Source organism: Coregonus clupeaformis, chromosome 30, assembly GCF_020615455.1.
Source record: "Coregonus clupeaformis isolate EN_2021a chromosome 30, ASM2061545v1, whole genome shotgun sequence".
Classification (NCBI taxonomy): domain Eukaryota; kingdom Metazoa; phylum Chordata; class Actinopteri; order Salmoniformes; family Salmonidae; genus Coregonus; species Coregonus clupeaformis.
Genome location: NC_059221.1, coordinates 37,811,407 through 37,830,840, shown reverse-complemented (window position 1 = coordinate 37,830,840; position 19,434 = coordinate 37,811,407). Strand labels below are relative to the sequence as shown.

At 42.6% G+C, this 19,434-nt stretch overlaps 1 protein-coding gene across 1 annotated transcript in view; it reads left to right on the top strand.

Moving 5' to 3' along the window:
• The first annotated feature begins 1,501 nt into the window (after positions 1-1,501).
• The window catches only part of LOC121546134 (potassium voltage-gated channel subfamily C member 1-like), an 82,474-nt gene continuing 64,541 nt past the window's right edge, over positions 1,502-19,434 (top strand). The window contains exon 1 of the mRNA XM_041857170.2: positions 1,502-2,818. Within this exon, the coding sequence (XP_041713104.1) occupies positions 2,198-2,818 (621 nt within the window). The 5' untranslated portion in view covers positions 1,502-2,197. The remainder of the gene's footprint in view (positions 2,819-19,434) is intronic.

Here is a 19,434-nt window from a genome sequence, read left to right as displayed (position 1 = left end):
CCTGGTGAGGACGACGAGCACGCAGATGAGCTTCCCTGAGACGGTTTCTGACAGTTTGTGCAGAAGTTCTTCTGTTGTGCAAACCCACAGTTTAATCAGTTGTCCGGGTGGCTGGTCTCAGACGATCCCGCAGGTGAAGAAGCCGGATGTGGAGGTCCTGGGCTGGCGTGGTTACACTTGGTCTGCGATTGTGACGCCAGTTGGACATACTGCCAAATTCTCAAAAACTACGTTGGAGGCGGCTTATGGTAGAGAAATGTATGTTCAATTCTCTGGCAACAGCTGTGGTGAACATTCCTGCAGTCGTCATGCCAATTGCACGCTCCCTCAAAACTTGAGACATCTGTGGCATTGTGTGACAAAACTGCACATTTTAGAGTGGCCTTTTATTGTCCCCAGCACAAGGTGCACCTGTGTAATGATCATGCTTTTTAATCAGCTTCTTGATATGCCACACCTGCCAGGTAGATGGATTATCTTGGCAAAGTAGAAATGCTCACTAAAAGGGATGTAAACAAATTTGTGCACAGCATTTGAGAGAAATACGCTTTTTGTGTGTATGGAAAAGTTCTGGGATCTTTTTATTTCAGCTCATGAAACATGGGACCAACACTCTACATGTTGTGTTTATATTTTTGTTCAGTATATTTTAAGTACTTATTTCCAAAGTGGTCATGGTATTAGGACACAACAGGTAGCGTTAACGCTTATTCTAACCCCATGCAATTGTTGGTTTTCTTCAGCCGGCAGTTAAGTTGATACAAGGATAACTTGGTGGTAATGTGTTATGTAAAATCAGCCTCCTCAAATAAAGGAGAATTATCTTATTCAAAGAGCATCAGTGTGAGGAAGAGAACGTTCAAGAGTGAAGTACAGGCATCACATCACATCGCTCCTGATTGCAAGGGCACATGTGTTATGAGAAGGAGAGGAGATAGCCCCTCTTGCACAACATCACTTTTTAATAAGATAGAAGAAGAAGAAGAAGAAGAAGAAGAAGAAGAAAAATCGTTGATAATATAGAAAAATACAATCATGATGCTCCTATTATAATGATTTCTAATGATGTTGTCATGAAGAGGTTAATACCTCTTTTAATGCCTGTTACTTCTTAACCACATCTCAAAGGACTTGTGTAAGTGCTGACCCGGCATTGCACCGTGGTAGCAACACATAACATGAGTGAAGAATTTACATAGACAATTATGTATAGTTTGAAGTGCTACCCATCTTTCATGGATCTCACAGTAATGTAACTCATGTTTTCACATTATATCAACTGAGTTCATAAAGGGAGTGGTATAGAATAATCTCTCATTCAGAATGACTCCTCAGGGCAAAAAAGGGTTAATTTATTGGGGCTGTTGCACGCTCCAGGCAGCCTACAGGGTGAGTTGGTGGTGTCGTCTCTGACTGACTATGGCGAGGCTGAGGGAAGAGGAGGGAGGATCCTTCTGGTTGGAGAAGCAACAGATCCTAAACCTTCCCTGAAAAACAACCTCACATCACGTCTCACGCGCCTCTCTGCCTGGAGGACGAAATCATCGCAAATTGATGGAATATTCCAAGCGCGTTTATCGGTTTGGTTCATAGGGGTCAACTTTCATGTTAAGGAAACTTGTTGGATTATTGGGGCTCAGATGGATATCGTGACTAAGGTGAGGACCTTGGGTTATCGCTTTTAAGCGGCTCCAATAATTTGACAAAATACACCTAGAAATAGCAGCTCTCTAAATATCGTTTGAAGTCGCGAGGAAGGTATCCCTGATTGAACTGTTGAATCATTTAAGCTATTTTCCGCTACAACATTTGCTTATTTATTGACATTAGGCTATAGATAATGTATATTATTCCACAAATATTTGGTGAACAAAAGCCACATGCCTGCCTATCCCAAATTTATAATCCCAAATTTAGAGAGATGTTTTGAGATTGCGAACAGAGTCTTTAGGGAAGTGTAGCCTATAGCAGGTGGTTTTATTCAAGGAAAATCTCTGTCTGTCGCGCACATTGGACTTGTTGAAGCAGAGAAGCAACTGTCCACGGGACGACTAGTTGGATAAATGAGTCGTATCACAAGGACTGACATGAGAACGAACTGTGATACGTCACCGTGTGATTGTTTATTTTGCTTCGGGATATAATAACGGAAAAACACAAACCAACGGAATAACCAACCGTCTCTCCATCTAAATCTATGATCAGCTCGGTGTGTGTCTCGTCTTACCGAGGACGCAAGTCAGGTAACAAACCTCCGTCTAAGACATGTCAGAAGGAAGAAATGATCAGGGGCGAAGACTCGGAAAAAATTGTTATCAATGTTGGTGGCACAAGACACGAAACCTACAAGAGCACACTTAGGACCCTACCAGGGACGCGCCTGGCCTGGTTAGCCGACCCGCCAGAGCCGAACCCAGACAAGGACTCCCTCCCCGTAGGACCCATATCTCCAACTACAAACGAGTTATTTTTCGACAGGCACCCTGGCATATTCGCTTATGTGTTGAACTATTACAGGACTGGCAAGCTTCATTGCCCCGCCGATGTCTGCGGGCCTCTTTTTGAAGAGGAGTTGGCGTTTTGGGGGATAGATGAGACCGACGTGGAGCCGTGTTGCTGGATGACATATCGACAGCACCGAGACGCAGAGGAGGCACTGGACATATTCGAACCACCGGACCCAGATGACACGGACGATGAACTACCCAGACGGTTCGGCATCGAGGACTGCCCGGACAGATCGAGGGGATGCTGCGAAGTTTGGCAACCAAAGATATGGGCTCTCTTTGAGGACCCATACTCATCCAGGGCTGCTAGAGTAAGTGTACCTTGTATAATAAACCATGCTTATAAACCAGGGTCGCTACAATATTATTGTAATTTGTAGGAGTAGGCTTCCTGTTCACAAACTCCCACAGTTAATCATTAGAATAATGCAATGAAATCAACAGGTGTTCTAGAGCTTGTCATTTTCGGCGCCTCGCGCCACCGACAACCAACAGGTGTGTCTGTTCTCACTTGCGCCTGACTGCTGTGGAACACCAAACAAGACAAGCCAGTAGCCGGAAAGAATGTGCTGGTGCGGAAATAGCATCATACAAGGATGATGTTGTGTCATTAAGTTCAAAGCCATATTATTTTACTGGGGTCGTTTATAGTGCTTAATTACGCATAGATTATACATATTAAATCCAATTTTATTGGTCACATACACATATTTAGCAAACGTTATTGCGGGTGTAGCGAAATAATACTAATATTTTACCCTCAAGGTTACCATTAATGACACGAGGATTCTATGACTGGAATGCAATCTCTTGCATTATGGACCACTGTATATAAACACACTAAAGTAAATAATTCAAGTCCAATTCAGATGTTGATGTCTTATAGGCCTATTTTCAAGTTCACTTATGACTGTCCGGCCCTGGCACCTTAGCATAGCAGTAACAGCCATCAGCAGCATGAATAGTTGTTATCTCTCTGTCATGAATGGTTGTTATAATAATAATAATAATAATATGCCATTTAGCAGACACTTTTATCCAAAGCAACTTACAGTCATGTGGGCATACATTTTTACAAATGGGTGGTCCCGCGGATCGAACCCACTACCCTGGCGTTTACAAGCGCCGTGCTCTACCAATTGAGCTACAGTCATGAATGTGTGTCATATGTGATATGCAATGGTTGTGTTTCATGCTCATCACTTAAACATATACTCTTATATGTTTTGTAAGTAGGCAGGTTTCCATTGACCCAAGTTTATTTGACAAAAGCAATGTCGCAAAATGTATTATTGGAATTGTGCAATGGAAACCGCAGAGATGGGAGACATTTGATCCATTCGAGTGGATTTTTCTTTTGTCTAACTTTCTTTATTACAACAAATGACGATGGAAACTGTGTTTTTCAAATAAATGATGATTGTAGAATAATTTTGAAGGTCCATGGGGCACGTGATGTCATTACATAACTATAAGCTCCACTCCTCATTTAAAGGGTAGGTAGCATGAGTTTTTACTCACCAAAGTAACAACGTGGTCAAAGACTTAGTAACTTAGTTGTTGTCACGGTGTGGTTACCTATAACTACAAAAGTAGTTATGTTTTGGGTTTTTTAAATATTTATCAACTTACTTGAGGATATCTTCGAAACTACCCACAAAGCACTATTTCTCAACGTCATATGGAGAATCTACTCTGCGTTAGCTAGCTCGAGTAATGCCAGCTATGTTAGCATGTAATTACATTCCAGACCGAGCATTGGCAGTGGTGAGCTACATTCCACCAAGCATGAGGAGGTGTGATATTAACAACCAATCATTCATGCTCCGCTGTTCCAGGCAGCTCTGACTTCTCCTCCGCTGGCAGGCTTGCCTCTGGCTCAACATGAAAGTGGACAATCATTCTGGCCTGCTCTAATTGTTTAGTACCTTGTCTGTTCTTTCGTTGCCCTATATTTGTTTTGTCAACCTTTAGACCTGTTCTCTGTGAAGTAAGCTACCAGAGTTTTTCAACCTTGGCTTAGTGCTCCCTATATCACTTTTGGATTAGCTACCCTCACTGACTCTTACCTCGGCTGATGAAACTGCCTCTCCGTCTGAAGAACCTCTCTTCTTGGCTCTTCCTTGGTAGCTAACTCAGCCACTCTTTACCATGGGATGGGTATCAGCCGTCAATCTGTAAGTCTCCGCTCTCTCTTTAATTTTTATTTGCTTGCTTTGTTTTAGTTGTGTTCTGTGGGTTCCTGCTTGTGCTAGTTAGTGTCGAGTTGTTCTCTGGCTTACTACCTACAGTTGAAGTCGGAAGTTTACAAACACTTAGTTTGGAGTCATTAAAACTCGTTTTTTAACCACTCCACAAATTTCTTGTAAACAAACTATAGTTTTGGCAAGTCGGTTAGGACTTCTACTTTGTGCATGACACAAGTAACAATTGTTTACAGACAGATTATTTCACTTATAATTCACTGTATCACAATTCCAGTGGGTCAGAAGTTTACATACACTAAGTTGACTGTGCCTTTAAACAGCTTGGAAAATTCCAGAAAATGATGTCATGGCTTTAGAAGCTTTTGATAGGCTAATTGACATCATTTGAGTCAATTGGAGGTGTACCTGTGGATGTATTTCAAGGCCTACCTTCAAACTCAGTGGCTCTTTGCTTGACATCATGGGAAAATCAAAAGAAATCAGCCAAGACCTTAGAAAAATATTTGTAGACCTCCACAAGTCTTGTTCATCCTTGGGAGCAATTTCCAAACGCCTGAAGGTACCACGTTCATCTGTACAAACAATAGTAAGCAAGTATAAACACCATGGGACCACACAGCCATCATACCGCTCAGGAAGGAGACGCGTTCTGTCTCCTAGAGATGAGCGTACTTTGGTGTAAAAAGTGCAAATCAATCCCAGAACAACAGCAAAGGACCTTGTGAAGATGCTGGAGGAAACAGGTACAAAAGTATCTGTATCCGCAGTAAAATGAAAAAAAATCCAGAAAATCACATTGTAGGATTTTTAATGAATTTATTTGCAAATTATGGTGGAAAATAAGTATTTGGTCACCTATAAACAAGCAAGATTTCTGGCTCTCACAGACCTGTAACTTCTTCTTTAAGAGGCTCCTCTGTCCTCCACTCGTTACCTGTATTAATGGCACCTGTTTGAACTTGTTATCAGTATAAAAGACACCTGTCCACAACCTCAAACAGTCACACTCCAAACTCCACTATGGCCAAGACCAAAGAGCTGTCAAAGGACACCAGAAACAAAATTGTAGACCTGCACCAGGCTGGGAAGACTGAATCTGCAATAGGTAAGCAGCTTGGTTTGAAGAAATCAACAGTAGGAGCAATTATTAGGAAATGGAAGACATACAAGACCACTGATAATCTCCCTCGATCTGGGGCTCCACGCAAGATCTCACCCCGTGGGGTTTAAGGTGTATTTAAACTTCCGAATTCAACTGTAGCTATGTCGACCGTGATGGATGGCTAGCTAGGCTAGTTAGCGGGCTAGGCTAGCTAGCAGGCTAAAATAGCTAAAGTTAGCTGGCTAAGATAACTGCATATAACATTCTTTGATAACAGGTTAGATGGAGTTGTGTATTTTCAAAACTTTGGTTTTCTTTAATGTGGCTCAATTTGCTATTAAAGCTGTAAATTAGCTAGCTAAGTGTTGATAGCCTGCTTACTCTGCAGTGCTACAGGATGGTTAACATTAGCAGGCTATTTGGATAGTAGGGCTGGGAATTGCCAGGGACCTCACATTATGGTATACACATTTTTATACTAAATGTATCAGATCTTCAACCGAAACCTAACATTAGATAAAGGGAACCTGAGTTTACAAATAACATAAAAAATGGATACTTATTTGATGTAGTTAATTAACAAAGTTATGCAACAACCAATTCCCCTGTGTGAAAAAGTAATTGCCCCCTTACGCTCAATAACTGGTTGTTCCACCTCTCTGCTCGTTTCAAGTCCTGCCACAACATCTCAATTGGGATTAGGTCTGGACTTTGACTAGGCCAATCCAAAACTTCAAATTTGTGGCTTTTCAGCTATTTTCATGTAGACTTGATTGTGTGTTTTGGATCATTGTCTTGCTGCATGACCCAGCTGCGCTTCAGCTTCAGCTCACAGAAGGATGACCTGACATTCTCCTGTAGAATTCTCTGATACAGAGCAGAATTCATGGTTCCATCTATTAAGGCAAGTCTTTGCTGCCTCAGGACCTGGACGACTTGCCTTAATAGAAGGAACCATGATTTCTGCTCTATATCAGAGAATCTTGAAACTCACGCGCTGCTTATGTATGCCAGATAGGCTCTAAACCCCTTGTAAAACAGATTAATGTGTTTAATTTTAAGAAGTTATTTGGCCACTTTAGTTGTTATACAAACCTTATCAAAACATATAGGCCTATGGGATATGTCATCTATGCACTTAAATAGCGAATGGAGGACGCTTTTCCCGTGGTTCATTTTCTTGCCAGCCAGGTAGCCTGTTGTAAAGATAAACAATATGCTTAATATTAGGAAAGTTGAGAAATAAATATAGTAGGCCTAGCCTATAGAAAGCTGATGGGATACTCCTCTTAGTAGAGGCCATCACTCTGTTTTCTCGCCAATTGCATAGCCTATAGAAATGTTGCGCAACATGAGCTCATGGGCTCTCATGAAGTGTTTGATTAGATTTTTGATTACATTTGCATTGATGTCAGAGTGATTAGAGGGACAATAGAGTGCTGAGTACCAGGCAGTTAGCAAGTTTGGTAGGCTACAGTGGGGAAAAAAAGTATTTAGTCAGCCACCAATTGTGCAAGTTCTCCCACTTAAAAAGATGAGAGAGGCCTGTAATTTTCATCATAGGTACACGTCAACTATGACAGACAAAATGAGGAAAAAAAATCCAGAAGATCACATTGTAGGATTTTTTATGAATTTATTTGCAAATTATGGTGGAAAATAAGTATTCGGTCACCTACAAACAAGCAAGATTTCTGGCTCTAACAGACCTGTAACTTCTTCTTTAAGATGCTCCTCTGTCCTCCACTCGTTACCTGTATTAATGGCACCTGTTTGAACTTGTTATCAGTATAAAAGACACCTGTTCACAACCTCAAACAGTCACACTCCAAACTCCACTATGGCCAAGACCAAAGAGCTGTCAAAGGACACCAGAAACAAAATTGTAGACCTGCACCAGGCTGGGAAGACTGAATCTGCAATAGGTAAGCAGCTTGGTTTGAAGAAATCAACTGTAGGAGCAATTATTAGGAAATGGAAGACATACAAGACCACTGATAATCTCCCTCGATCTGGGGCTCCACGCAAGATCTCACCCCGTGGGGTCAAAATGATCACAAGAACGGTGAGCAAAAATCCCAGAACCACACGGGGGGACCTAGTGAATGACCTGCAGAGAGCTGGGACCAAAGTAACAAAGCCTACCATCAGTAACACACTACGCCGCCAGGGACTCAAATCCTGCAGTGCCAGACGTGTCCCCCTGCTTAAGCCAGTACGTGTCCAGGCCCGTCTGAAGTTTGCTAGAGTGCATTTGGATGATCCAGAAGAGGATTGGGAGAATGTCATATGGTCAGATGAAACCAAAATAGAACTTTTTTGGTAAAAACTCAACTCATCGTGTTTGGAGGACAAAGAATGCTGAGTTGCATCCAAAGAACACCATACCTACTGTGAAGCATGGGGGTGGAAACATCATGCTTTGGGGCTGTTTTTCTGCAAAGGGACCAGGACGACTGATCCATGTAAAGGAAAGAATGAATGGGGCCATGTATCGTGAGATTTTGAGTGAAAACCTCCTTCCATCAGCAAGGGCATTGAAGATGAAACGTGGCTGGGTCTTTCAGCATGACAATGATCCCAAACACACCGCCCGGGCAACGAAGGAGTGGCTTCGTAAGAAGCATTTCAAGGTCCTGGAGTGGCCTAGCCAGTCTCCAGATCTCAACCCCATAGAAAATCTTTGGAGGGAGTTGAAAGTCCGTTGCCCAGCGACAGCCCCAAAACATCACTGCTCTAGAGGAGATCTGCATGGAGGAATGGGCCAAAATACCAGCAACAGTGTGTGAAAACCTTGTGAAGACTTACAGAAAACGTTTGACCTGTGTCGTTGCCAACAAAGGGTATATAACAAAGTATTGAGAAACTTTTGTTATTGACCAAATACTTATTTTCCACCATAATTTGCAAATAAATTCATTAAAAATCCTACAATGTGATTTTCTGGATTTTTTATTCTCATTTTGTCTGTCATAGTTGACGTGTACCTATGATGAAAATTACAGGCCTCTCTCATCTTTTTAAGTGGGAGAACAGCACAATTGGTGGCTGACTAAATACTTTTTTTCCCCACTGTACTAATGACCAGCAGCAGCATCAGAGGTTGGAGAAGTCTAGTTACTGTGACTAAACGGTCACGTGGAATTTGACTGCCTTCATGACTCGTGACCGCCGGTGTGGCGGTGTGTCCACATCACCAACAACCTATCATGGTCCAACCACACCAAGACAGTCCTGAAGAGGGCGTGACAACACCTTTTCCCCCTCATGAGACTGAAAAGATTTGGCATGGGTCCCCAGATCCTCAAAAAGTTATACAGCTGCACCATCGAGAGCATCCTGATGGGTTGCATCAACGCCTGGTATGGCAACTGCTCAGTATCCGACCATAAGGCACTACAGAGGGTACTGCATACGGCCCAGTACATCACTGGGGCCAAGCTTCCTGCCATCCAGGACCTCTATACCAGGCGGTGTCAGAGGAAGGCCCAAAAAATAGTCAAAGGCTACAGTCACCCAAGTCATAGACTGTTCTCTCTGCTACCGCACGGAAAGCGGTACCGGAGCGCCAAGTCTAGGTCCAAAAGGCTCCTTACCAGCTTCTACCACCAAGCCATAAGACTGCTGAACAATTAATCAAATGTCCACCCGGACTATTTACATTGACACCTCCCCCCCTTTGATTTTACCCCTTTGATTTTACACTGCTGCTACTCGCTGCTAGTCACTTTACCCCTACCTACATGTACCAATTACCTCAACTAACCTGTAGCCCCGCACAATGACTGAGTACCGGTACCCCCTGTATATAGCCTCGGTATTGTTATTTTATTGTGCTACTTTTTTTGTAATTTTTTAAACTTTAGTTTATTTCGTAAATATTTTCTTAACTCTATTTCTTGAACTGCATTGTTGGTTAAGGGCTTGTAAGTAAGCATTTCACGGTAAGGTCTACACCTGTTGTATTCGGCACAAAATTGGATTTGATTTGGAATACGGTCACCGCAACAGCCGTAGATACAGCCAACTAGCGCAAAAAATAATATTGCAATGTTGTCAAAATGATACGATACGATATATATCGTAAAAAATAATATCCCGATATTTAACTGTATACATTTGTTTCCCCCATCACTATTGGATAGCAACATTGCAAGCTGATTTGTAACTTTGAAAATTCATAAAGTATTTGCTTGTAAGTTGGCCGAAAATTAAATTGAAACCAGTAGTTGACAAGGTTTGGTTTATTTTTGAAGTTATACAGGCAGGTAGCCTAGCGGTGAAGAGCTTTGGGTCAGTAACTGAAAGGTTGCTGGTTTGAATCCCCTGAGCTGACTAGGTGCGAAATCTGTCGATGTTCCTTTTAGCAAGGCACTTAACTGTAGTTGCTCTGGATAAGACTGTCTGCTTAAATGACTAAAAATGTACATTTTAAGATATTTTATGTCGGCGTTTACGTCCTAGGGAATAGGCCGGCAGGACAAGGGATTGTCCTGACTTTCAGGAATGTCTGAATGGCTTCACCTTGCTTTTCTGGTTGGCTGGCAAGCTTCACCATCCAATTAGTTCAGGTCTACAGGAGTGCAAGTGTCACCATGACACGGACCGTGGCAATACGTTGGCACATGAGGAATATTAGAATATGGCAAATATGAGTAAATTATTGCTTTCTATCCCTGCTGTCTTTCTGAGACATGAAACAGATATCTGGAGGACATACAGTCTGTCACCAATTTATTAATGCTCAATTTGCCTAAATGGGTAATATAACACTTTAACCAATACATATTTTTTAACAATGTAGGTTTTTTATTTTTTTATTTTTTTAGGTGTGACGTCATTACTAATAATATGCCATTTAGCAGACGCTTTTATCCAAAGCGACTTACAGTCATGCGTGCATACATTTTTGTGTATGGGTGGTCCCGGGGATCGAACCCACTACCTTGGCGTTACAAGCGCCGTGCTCTACCAGCTCTCTCAGCTGTAGCTGAGCTACAGAGGACACAAGATAGTTCAATGGAAACGCACCCTAGCAGGAAATTGTCGCGTCTATTTTCTATGTAAACTTTATAAATGTCGCCCAAAAAAAATCACTGGACAAGTTAATGGAAACATAACTACTAGTGATTTGATGATAACACTTTGGAATGAGAACATCACTTCCATACAATATAACATTTGAGAGCCTAGAATTAGGAATTATTTACCTTTGATTATGCCACAACAGTTACATGTCATTAATTAACGAAATCATACTGTATCATTTATAGCCTATAATATATATCTTTGGTAGACTATAATTTGTAGAATTTACCTTGGATTATGCGACTACTGTGACCTATATAATAATGTTAATAAGAACCACAAAAGCTGGTATTTTGTGTGTAAATTCACTTTGGATCATCAGTGTAATAATTCATGTAAATATTTCCTGGCAGTTGAGATGATCTTCGATTTCCTGCTAAGTATTTCCCAGAGGACGTTACATTATGAGGCAGAGGTGTGAGAGAGGAGAGTTCCACAGTTAATGGCTAGCATCTAGCCGCTAATGGCTTCTCAACCAATGCTAGAGAGAGAGAGAGAGAGAGAGAGAGAGAGAGAGAGAGAGAGAGAGAGAGAGAGAGAGAGAGAGAGAGAGAGAGAGAGAGAGAGAGAGAGAGAGAGAGAGAGAGAGAGAGAGAGAGAGAGAGAGAGAGAGAGAGAGAGAGAGAGGAGAGAGAGAGAGAGAGAGAGAGAGAGAGAGAGAGAGAGAGAGAGAGAGAGAGAGAGAGAGAGAGAGAGAGAGAGAGAGAGAGAGAGAGAGAGAGAGAGAGAGAGAGAGAGAGAGAGAGAGAGAGAGAGAGAGAGAGAGAGAGAGAGAGAGAGAGAGAGAGAGAGAGAGAACAGAGAGACAGAGAGATGAGCTAGAGAGAGACAGATGGAAAGAGAGAGAGAGAGAGGGATGTAGAGAAAGAGAGAGAGAGAGAGGGATGTAGAGAAAGAGAGAGAGATGTAGAGAAAGAGAGATGGAGAGAAAGAGATAGCTTATTGAGGCAAATGTGAAGGCAGGTATCAAGTTACATTATACACTATACCAGCAGCTGCCTCATGAATGGGAGGCAAGGCCAGGTTGCTGTGTATATTGTGTTCAAGTGCATTCATAATTTGATGGACCTATGATTGCATTTCATTCAAGGAGAATGCATTGCTAGCCCAAGGCTTTCAATCATGTCTAAAGATTAGTGTTAACTGTCCAATTTAGCCTATAATGCCTTGGTGGAAAGGAGCACAGTTTGCTTCTAAAGCTGCCATCCCAGTCTTCTCTTCTCATCTCTATATAGAAACAGGATATTTTCCATTCATATATTAAGTCAAAATGCCACATTGTCCTGTTGTACCAGAAAGCTTAGTTCCTCCTGGCACATACAGTCTGTCACAGTGCAGTGCAGAGAGCAGACAGACATCACAGTGGCTGGCGACCGCATGTCTTGTCTGCTGTCACAGCTGAGCCACTGGCTTTGTGTGTGTGATGTGTGTGTGTGTGGTGTGGTGTGTGTGGTGTGTGTGCCCCTCCTCCTCCTCATGCCCCTCCTCCTCCTCCTCCTCATGCCCCTCCTCCTCCTCATGCCCCTCCCCCTCATCATGCCCCTCCCCCTCATGCCCCTCCTCCTCCTCATGCCCCTCCTCCTCCTCCTCATGCCCCTCCTCCTCCTCCTCATGCCCCTCCTCCTCCTCATGCCCCTCCTCCTCCTCATGCCCCTCCTCCTCCTCATGCCCCTCCCCCTCCTCATGCCCCTCCCCCTCTGAAACATAGCTGTAGCCTACTGATGTTACAAGCGTGATTCAGAAATTAGGGAGAGATACTTTTTATTAGAGAAGAATGGATTAACTTTTTCAATGCTAGTTAAGGATACTATAGTTATCACGTTTCACATTGGATTTATTAACTACAAAAAGCTTGTTAGCTAGCTAGCTCTGGTCTAATGTTTAAGCCAACTCTAAAGTTCAAAGACATTTACAGTTCCTTCGTAGAAGCCCCTCCTCCGTAGGTAGAATTCTGTGGGCCTAATTCAGATCATGCATGTCATAACAAGATGCCCAACGCTTCAAGCCAAGCCTCTTCCTCAACCCTCTCTCGCTCGCTCCCTACCCGCAACATTTCAGTCGTGTCTCGCGCCCTACACTTTCCTGTCCAATGCATGTAAAAAACTATAGCTTGCCTGCTCTATAGCAAGCTGCTCTATCCGCACTGATTGCTGAAGTAATTTAATGTTGAGCTAAATGTAAAAAAAATATTTAAAAAGGAACAGATATAACCCGTAACTTTTTTTTTGGTTCAAACCGGTTCAGAACTTTATTTTGCTGGTCGGAACAGTGGAATGGAACCCAAAAAAGAATGGTTCTGTTCAGAACGAAACATTTGGAAAATAATTTTGTTTCCAACCCCTGATTGTGTGTGTGTGTGTACCTAAAGCTGTCCTCACATTGGCTACTAGTTAATCAATTTGTCTTCCACCAGCCGATTGTTTGTCTTTGTCTTATGAATGAAGATGGAGGGCTTTGTGGAACGGTGTGACAGACAGGGAGCAGGCATGAGGGGAAGTCACCTCGGAGTAAGTGATGAGTATTAGAGGGGGGGATTATAGTGGGGGGAGTATTATAGTGGGGGGATTATAGTGGGGGGTATTAGAGTGGGGGGAGTATTATAGTGGGGGGTATTATAGTGGGGGGAGTATTAGAGTGGGGGGGGAGTATTAAAGTGGGGGGTATTAGAGTGGGGGGATTATTAGAGTGGGGGGTATTAGAGTGGGGGGAGTATTAGAGTGGGTGGGGAGTATTATAGTGGGGGGATTATAGTGTGGGGGAGTATTAGAGTGGGGGGGGTATTATAGTGGGGGGGGTATTATAGTGGGGGGAGTATTAGAGTGGGGGGAGTATTAGAGTGGGGGGAGTATTATAGTGGGGGGGGTATTATAGTGGGGGGAGTATTAGAGTGGGGGGATTATTATAGTGGGGGGAGTATTAGAGTGGGGGGTATTATAGTGGGGGGGAGTATTATAGTGGGGGGGTGGGAGTATTAGAGTGGGGGGTATTATAGTGGGGGGGAGTATTATAGTGGGGGGGGTATTATAGTGGGGGGGGAGTATTATAGTGGGGGGGGTATTAGAGTGGGGGGGGTATTAGAGTGGGGGGGTATTATAGTGGGGGGGATTATTAGAGTGGGGGGAGTATTAGAGTGTGTGGGGGGAGTATTATAGTGGGGGGGTATTAGAGTGTGGTGGGGGTATTATAGTGGGGGGAGTATTATAGTGGGGGGGAGTATTAGAGTGGGGGGTATTATAGTGGGGGGGAGTATTATTGTGGGGGTATTAGAGTGTGTGGGGGGTATTATAGTGGGGGGTATTAGAGTGGGGGGTATTATAGTGGGGGGGATTATTAGAGTGGGGGGGAGTATTAGAGTGTGTGGGGGGGAGTATTAGAGTGGGGGGGGGGGCGGGTTCACTCTGATCTACCTGTTGGGAGGTTTATAACCACTTGTTGTTCAGTGTTCAGTATAATGGAGAACATAGTCAAATGGTTATTTTCCCCAACAATGTTTACTCACGGACACCAACCCACTTCTGACACCAATGTAATGAACAGAGACAGTACAACCAACACCCTTTGAGGGTCACGAACCTGGGTCTGCCAGCCCATACTCAAACTGCTCCAATAGAGTTTAACCTACTTGGGGGAGCCTACCCAGGCAGGGGTCGGTACAATATTAATGCATGCTCACTGTGAACATGTCTACATGATGTCCGCCGCACATAGGAGGACGACCATCTTGTTATTTCCTTTATAGCCTCTGTATTCCCAGAGAGCTCATTGGTCTGCGGCTGAACCCCACCCAGGTAATGTGATTTCAGCCTGGTCCCGGATCTGTTTGTGTGGTACAGCCAACTCCTATGGTCGTTAATGTGATGTTAAAGAGCAGATAGAGGCAAAGACAATTATATCCATCATCACAGGACAGACAGGAGCAATACATTCCATCTACCTCCATAACAGCTGGGCGTAGAGACAGTAGCATAGCATACAATCTTTACCATCTCTGACTGGGCGTAGAGACCGTAGCATAGCATACAATCTTTACCATCTCTGACTGGGCGTAGAGACCGTAGCATAGCATACAATCTTTACCATCTCTGACTGGGCGTAGAGACAGTAGCATAGCATACAATCTTTACCATCTCTGACTGGGCGTAGTGACAGTAGCATAGCATACAATCTTTACCATCTCTGAATGGGCGTAGAGACAGTAGCATAGCATACAATCTTTACCATCTCTGACTGGACATAGAGACAGTAGCATAGCATACAATCTTTACCATCTCTGACTGGGCGTAGAGACAGTAGCATAGCATACAATCTTTACCATCTCTGACTGGGCGTAGAGACAGTAGCATTGCATACAATCTTTACCATCTCTGACTGGGCGTAGGGACAGTAGCATAGCATACAATCTTTACCATCTCTGACTGGGCGTAGAGACCGTAGCATAGCATACAATCTTTACCATCTCTGACTGGGCGTAGAGACAGTAGCATAGCATACAATCTTTACCATCTCTGACTGGGCGTAGAGACAGTAGCATAGCATACAATCTTTACCATCTCTGACTGGGCGTAGGGACAGTAGCATAGCATACATCTTTACCATCTCTGACTGGACATAGAGACAGTAGCATAGCATACATCTTTACCATCTCTGACTGGGCGTAGGGACAGTAGCATAGCATACATCTTTACCATCTCTGACTGGGCGTAGAGACAGTAGCATAGCATACAATCTTTACCATCTCTGACTGGACATAGAGACAGTAGCATAGCATACATCTTTACCATCTCTGACTGGGCGTAGGGACAGTAGCATAGCATACATCTTTACCATCTCTGACTGGACATAGAGACAGTAGCATAGCATACAATCTTTACCATCTCTGACTGGGCGTAGGGACAGTAGCATAGCATACATCTTTACCATCTCTGACTGGACATAGAGACAGTAGCATAGCATACAATCTTTACCATCTCTGACTGGGCGTAGAGACAGTAGCATAGCATACAATCTTTACCATCTCTGACTGGACATAGAGACAGTAGCATAGCATACAATCTTTACCATCTCTGACTGGGCGTAGAGACAGTAGCATAGCATACAATCTTTACCATCTCTGACTGGGCGTAGGGACAGTAGCATAGCATACAATCTTTACCATCTCTGACTGGGCGTAGAGACCGTAGCATAGCATACAATCTTTACCATCTCTGACTGGGCGTAGAGACAGTAGCATAGCATACAATCTTTACCATCTCTGACTGGGCGTAGAGACAGTAGCATAGCATACAATCTTTACCATCTCTGACTGGGCGTAGAGACAGTAGCATAGCATACAATCTTTACCATCTCTGACTGGGCGTAGGGACAGTAGCATAGCATACATCTTTACCTTCTCTGACTGGGCGTAGGGACAGTAGCATAGCATACAATCTTTACCATCTCTGACTGGACGTAGAGACAGTAGCATAGCATACAATCTTTACCATCTCTGACTGGACATAGAGACAGTAGCATAGCATACAATCTTTACCATCTCTGACTGGACATAGAGACAGTAGCATAGCATACAATCTTTACCATCTCTGACTGGGCGTAGAGACAGTAGCATAGCATACAATCTTTACCATCTCTGACTGGGCGTAGAGACAGTAGCATAGCATACAATCTTTACCATCTCTGACTGGACGTAGAGACAGTAGCATAGCATACAATCTTTACCATCTCTGACTGGGCGTAGGGACAGTAGCATAGCATACAATCTTTACCATCTCTGACTGGACGTAGAGACAGTAGCATAGCATACAATCTTTACCATCTCTGACTGGGCGTAGAGACAGTAGCATAGCATACAATCTTTACCATCTCTGACTGGGCGTAGAGACAGTAGCATAGCATACAATCTTTACCATCTCTGACTGGGCGTAGAGACAGTAGCATAGCATACAATCTTTACCATCTCTGACTGGGCGTAGAGACAGTAGCATAGCATACAATCTTTACCATCTCTGACTGGGCGTAGAGACAGTAGCATAGCATCAGGGTTTCCGTTAGCCGGTAATAGCCGAAAAAAAAAATCCCATTGCAAAATAATGCTTTTTAGCCTATTCATTAATGGAAATACCAGTTGATGGAAATACATTTGACTGGTCATGCTTATCGGTCTATAGGTCAATTTGCATAATGTAGTGGAATTAAATTGGCGCGTGTGTAGCCTACAGTATATTAGTTATGTATCTTATTTATCACACGCTTACAGCATACAGATACAGAGCCTTTGAGCGGGAAAAATCTGTCAGACAGCGTGAGAGCTGCTGCTAAAAGAGCCACATTTTCTCCTCTCCTCCCGACTGCAGGTGCTGCCAAATAGATTGAATAGAACAGACGTCCCCATTTCAAGGTAATGATGGTATAATGGGTGGACTCCCGTAGGAGCAAAGCAGGAAGTAGAAGCAGGAAGTTGTACCCATCGATATGTGCTGTGATTTTGTTTATTCAATTGACATTACAAAAAAATACATTCCATTTGCATGAGCCACATCAGTTAATCATTTGAATAAACAGTCTACATTATCAGGCAGCCGTTGCGAGTGTGCCCATGAGTTTACCAGTCAAATTGCCAGGGTTAAGTCGTCCGCATACATAGGCTTGGTTTGCTCCCTAGCAGAACTCGGCTAGGCGAAGTGAACATCTGTGCTAGGATACTCCTTTAAAATACCTTCGCTTGAAAAAACGAGACAAAAGCGGCAACATTACTGTTTGTCCCTCTTGAAACGCCGTAGCCAGTACACTTCCTCAAAATAGTCTGAATTAATCTAAGATAATTCAAGAAATCTGTCATTAATTTAGAAGTTTTTGCTGAGGAGGTCTTAGTCACGCAATTTTACATCTAACTAAGATGTTTGGTGCAGTATTTCTTAAGTGAAAAAATGTGCATGAAAACTAGTTGTCTGTCGTTGAACAAACACTTCATTGAAGAATCCTTACTGTTGACCAATCTCCGATGAAGTGACATAGAGTTCGGCTACTGAACTTCGACAAGCTTCAAGAAAAAAATTGTGTGCGCTCGAACAGCCGAAAAAACTCTGCCGAACACCAAAATGAAAAACAAATTATCACAAAATGCTGTCATAATATATGCGTGAACTGTTTTGACTGGGAAGCATATGGTAAGCATATAGAGGTTCCAAGCCCATTCATTCTATTTCTATGTGCTGCTGCATTGTGGGGGTCGTTGCCTAGGCGTTAGCTACAAGAAATGTTAATGTTACATTTGTCATGCGCTCTTATGTAGAGCGACTTACAGTGGTGAGAGCAAACATTTTTTTTCTTTTCGTACTTGTCCCCCGTGGGAATCAAACCCACAATCCTGACGTTGCAAGTGCCATGCTCTACCAAATTAACCACACGGGACCAATGGCAACTCCTTGCTTGTTTCAGCAAGAAAGTTTCATCACGTTGTTAAGAGTCCATGTTACCACAGAAACAGACTCAACTGCACAAATGCCCGGCCGTCCTGTCTTCAGTCAGCTGTTCGTTCCACAATTATTATTATTATTATGATTTTTTTTTTTGTAAACAGTTATTTTAATGACTGTCTTCATCCACAACCATCGGTTACACAATTATACAGTAATTGTGCCAGAACTAGTTGACAGTGAAGCTTCTCCTTATTCAAATTGGATTCAATCGTGTCCTGGGGCCAGGTTTAGGCCAGAGCTCTACATTTACATTTTACCCTATTATCCAGAGCGACTTACAAGAACAATTAGGGTTAAGTGCCTTGCTCAATTTAGGAGAATCTCTTATAAAATGGGTTAAAATCATGTATAGTAACCCTAGGTGTACTAAATAATGGCTATTTCTCTGAAAGTTTTAAACAGTCAAGAGGAGTGAAACAAGGTTGTCCATTATCCGCATATCTATTTATTATGGCCATCGAAATGTTAGCTATTAAAAATCAGATCCAACAATAATATCAAGGGATTAGAAATCCAGGGCTTAAAAACAAAGGTGTCATTGTACGCTGATGATTCATGTTTTCTTTTAAATCCACAACTGTAATCCCTCCACAGCCTCATAGAGGATCTAGATACATTTTCTAACCTCTCTGGATTACAACCAAATTATGATAAATGGACTATATTACGTTTGGATCACAAAAAAATAAAAATGTTACATTACCATGTAGTTTACCAATAAAATGGTCTGATGGTGATGTGAATATACTCAGAATACATATCCCAAATGAAATAAATGATCTCACTCCAATACATTTTGATAGAAAGTTAGAAAAAATAGATAAGATCTTGCTACCATGGAAAGATAAATACCTGTCAATTTGTGGAAAAATCACCTTGATTAACTCTTTAGTATTATCCCAGTTTACCTATTTGCTTATGGTCTTGCCTACGCCTAGCGAACAGTTTTTAAAATTATATGAGAAAAAAATATTCAATTTTATTTGGAACGGCAAGCCAGACATAATTAAACGGGCCGATTTATATAATGAATATGAATTCGGAGGACAGAAATG